Below are 3230 nucleotides of genomic sequence, written 5' to 3' on the forward strand. Positions count from 1 at the left end.
GTTTCTGTTATAAATCAATTTTGAGAAATTTGTTGATCTAGTATTAGTATAGAAAATTGATCTAAATTAGGATTTTTTAATCAATTGTGCCACAAAAAGTCTCCAATCAAGTGTGCCACGAAAAATCTTCAATCAAGTATGCCACGAAAATTTTAGAGAAAGTAAAAGGAAGTGAAAAAGTATAAATATATGGTCGGCAATAAAATAATGAAATTGATTATTTACTATATTAACACAATATTCAGAAATAAATATGAGGTCCCAAAAATATATTCAACCTCTGCCTCCATGAGAAAGAGTTTTTCCAGAGTGACATGGTCTATATCGCCTTCAATGTAGTATTCTTTCGAAACAATCTTCTTTCAGCGGTCCATTCTTCTGGAAGTTATTTTTTATAATAGCCAACAGCTTCCTCGCATTTAGATTTATTTTTCAATATCGAATTTTTTCCCTGGTGAAAAAGTTTCGCTGAAATTATTCCACGTTTTGGAATATTTCAGCGAAATTGCTGAAAATTTGCTGAAATTTCATTGAAAGTGAATTTTTCAGCTAACATACTGAAAAATCACAGAAATTCAACCGAAATTTCTCTGAAATTCTTGTTGAAATTTGTCTGAAAATTTTGTTGAAATTTTTCTGAAACTTTATCGAAAATGAATTTTTCAGCTAAAAATCGTTGAAATTAAACTGAAACTTTTTTGAAATGTTGAAATTTTGCTGAAAAGTGTTCCATAACGTGAAATAATTTCAACAACATTTCTCCAGAGTTAATTTAGGAAATAATCAGAAGTCACGCTGAACTATATTTGAACTTTACAAGGGTTAGCGAAGTTGGATAATGCCGTATTTAGTAAAAAAAATTTAATGCAAATTCTCGACTCACTCGGTCATTGTGAAATGAACATGCGGAGTTTTCGACGCTCACACAACTACGTATCATTGTCAACTGAACAGCTGATCATGGACCTTGGTGAAGGTACTCTTTAAGATAAGATCTCCCTAAATATTGAATATCTATTTTCCACAATAGAGAGAGAACAAGGACAAAAGTATATACAGATGTTTAATACTTTTTAGGACAGACCTCTTGCAGTAAAATTCTAAAGTTTTAATTCTTATTTTATTCTTTTAAATATAATTTTATTGCAATAGCAATATCACTAGTTAAAATAAAAGTATACACATAATATATAATTTAGATAATTTCTATAATTTTTAAAATATTGTTTACTTCGAGTCTTATTTGCAATTCTTTTTATGTTAGTAACTCTGCACAACCTATAGGTAACCATTGATTATTTTTTATTTTGTCCTTTTCTTGCTTCAACTCCAATTGATGAGACTCTACATTCTTTCAGTTTGGAGCAGCTTAAAATTTTAAGATATATGTTGCTTATTAACGAAAATGGAATTACATGATATCGCACAATTATGCGTTTTTTTTTATGTGAAGCTTGACGAATATGCTACAGCAAAAAAATTTCCTGAAGTTTTATAAAAGTATAAAAGTATAAAGCAAAGTATAAAAGCAAAGTATAAAAGCTTAAACTTTTTTGCTATAAATAGCATCGTCAAGTTTCGACGATATTATATTTAAAAAAATGCCATTTTGTTATACGATATTACGCGATTCCATTTTCGTTACAAGTAACACGATACGTTTTAACATGTCTTATAAAAAAATAAATAAGGCGCAAAATAAACAATATTTGTAAAATTATGAAAATTATCTAAATTATGTTTATTCTCATTTTAACCAAAGTATTGTCATCATAATATCGCTTTTAAAAGAATAAAAACTGAAACTTTAGAATTTTACTGTTTATTTCTGAACATCGTATTAATTGTACAATAGTAAATATAATCTAAAAGACCTATGCTGAATACTTGAAGCGTGTACACCTAATGGTATAGCTTGACAAATTTAACTTGCTATTTATTTAATATGCCACGAATTGAAAAAAGTTGAAAAACGTTAATCTGACGATGTTAATCATCTTGCATTGGAGATTGGCAAAACTGGCAGTGACGCATTTTCGCTGTTCAGCAGCAATTACTTGTTATTTGTTCCAACTTCATTTAAAAATCTTAGACTGGAAAATGTGTCACTGCTAGTGTCGGTTGCTAAACATGGATGCCGGTCATTCATGTTTAGTAGCCGTATTCAACGCCCAGCAGAACGCTGCGCTATCACGTCGTTGACAAAAGCGTGCCTTGCGGTAGATACAGCTCGTTCAATAAGCGATCGGAGCCAGAGGGTGAAGATTCCTGGAGCTGTGTGGTACCGGAGGACCGGAGCAGCGCCCAACGTCCACGCAGCGGAGACTCGCGCAAGGACTCGTCAAATCATCGTGGCGGCACGGAGTCCACATCGGGGCAACAGGGTCGATCCGAGAGCAGACACGAGAATAGTAATAGGGGACAGACGAGTGGATCCCGACAACAAGACTCTTCGAGACAGACCAGCGAAGATATGTCGTGGGAGTTTACGATAAACGAGGCGCCGATCGCAAGGCTCGAATCACTGGACGAGCTTGATCAAGATCATGGTAGTTAAGGGAAAACACGCGCGGGGGAGATCGTCCTGTTAGCTAGGAGTAATGACATAGAGAATGGACTGCGCGACTCCGTACTTAAGTGGTATTCAAATGTGGTTGACAATAATGAAAGAGAGGGATCGAATGGAAGACGGCCAATCTCCCTTTCATTCTCTCTCTCCCATTACACCATTGAATGGAAAGAGATAGAGATGGTCGTCTTCCACGACCATCATCTCTCTCTCTCTTTCTCTCTCTCTCTCTCTCTCTCTCTCTCTCTCTCTCTCTTACTTTTATCGACCATTTTGACACACAGATCGCACAGTCTATTCTCTATGTATTTGGCTAGCAACCATGACATCACCGTGAAGATCAATTTGTCCTGATGATCAACGAGATATGGAGAGCTGCAATATGTGAGTGCGACGGAAGAGCGCGACCGAGGCCGTTCGATCCTTTCGTAGGAAATCTTGTTCTTAATCCGATTGATATCATAGTCACGTTTAGCTTCGAAACTTCGCAGCTGAATTGTAAAGAATGTAACAAGACATTCATAGGCAAACTTAGGAGCGCGTACTGTTGAAGGGAGCACAAGGTCCAAAAACATAATAATAACTTGATGTAAAAGCTGTCTGTATCTCGAAATAATTTTTTTATATTCTTTATCCGAATTAGAACAAATATATATATATA

The 3230-nt window shown here is 34.9% G+C and overlaps 1 protein-coding gene across 11 annotated transcripts in view; it reads left to right on the forward strand.

Annotated features, from left to right (window-relative positions):
* LOC108755588 (potassium voltage-gated channel subfamily H member 6) overlaps nucleotides 1-3136 on the forward strand; it is a 221080-nt gene extending 217944 nt beyond the window's left edge. For 7 of the 11 annotated variants that reach the window (XM_018498695.1, XM_018498694.1, XM_018498696.1 and 4 more), the window contains one exon: nucleotides 2209-3136. In XM_018498695.1, the coding sequence (XP_018354197.1) occupies nucleotides 2209-2557 (349 nt within the window). In that variant the 3' untranslated portion in view covers nucleotides 2558-3136. The remainder of the gene's footprint in view (nucleotides 1-2208) is intronic. The other 4 variants (XM_018498697.1, XM_018498690.1, XM_018498691.1 and 1 more) reach the window with 3 other exon arrangements.
* The last annotated feature ends 94 nt before the right edge of the window (nucleotides 3137-3230 follow it).

The sequence above is a fragment of the Trachymyrmex septentrionalis genome, unplaced genomic scaffold, assembly GCF_001594115.1.
Source record: "Trachymyrmex septentrionalis isolate Tsep2-gDNA-1 unplaced genomic scaffold, Tsep1.0 scaffold89, whole genome shotgun sequence".
NCBI lineage: Eukaryota > Metazoa > Arthropoda > Insecta > Hymenoptera > Formicidae > Trachymyrmex > Trachymyrmex septentrionalis.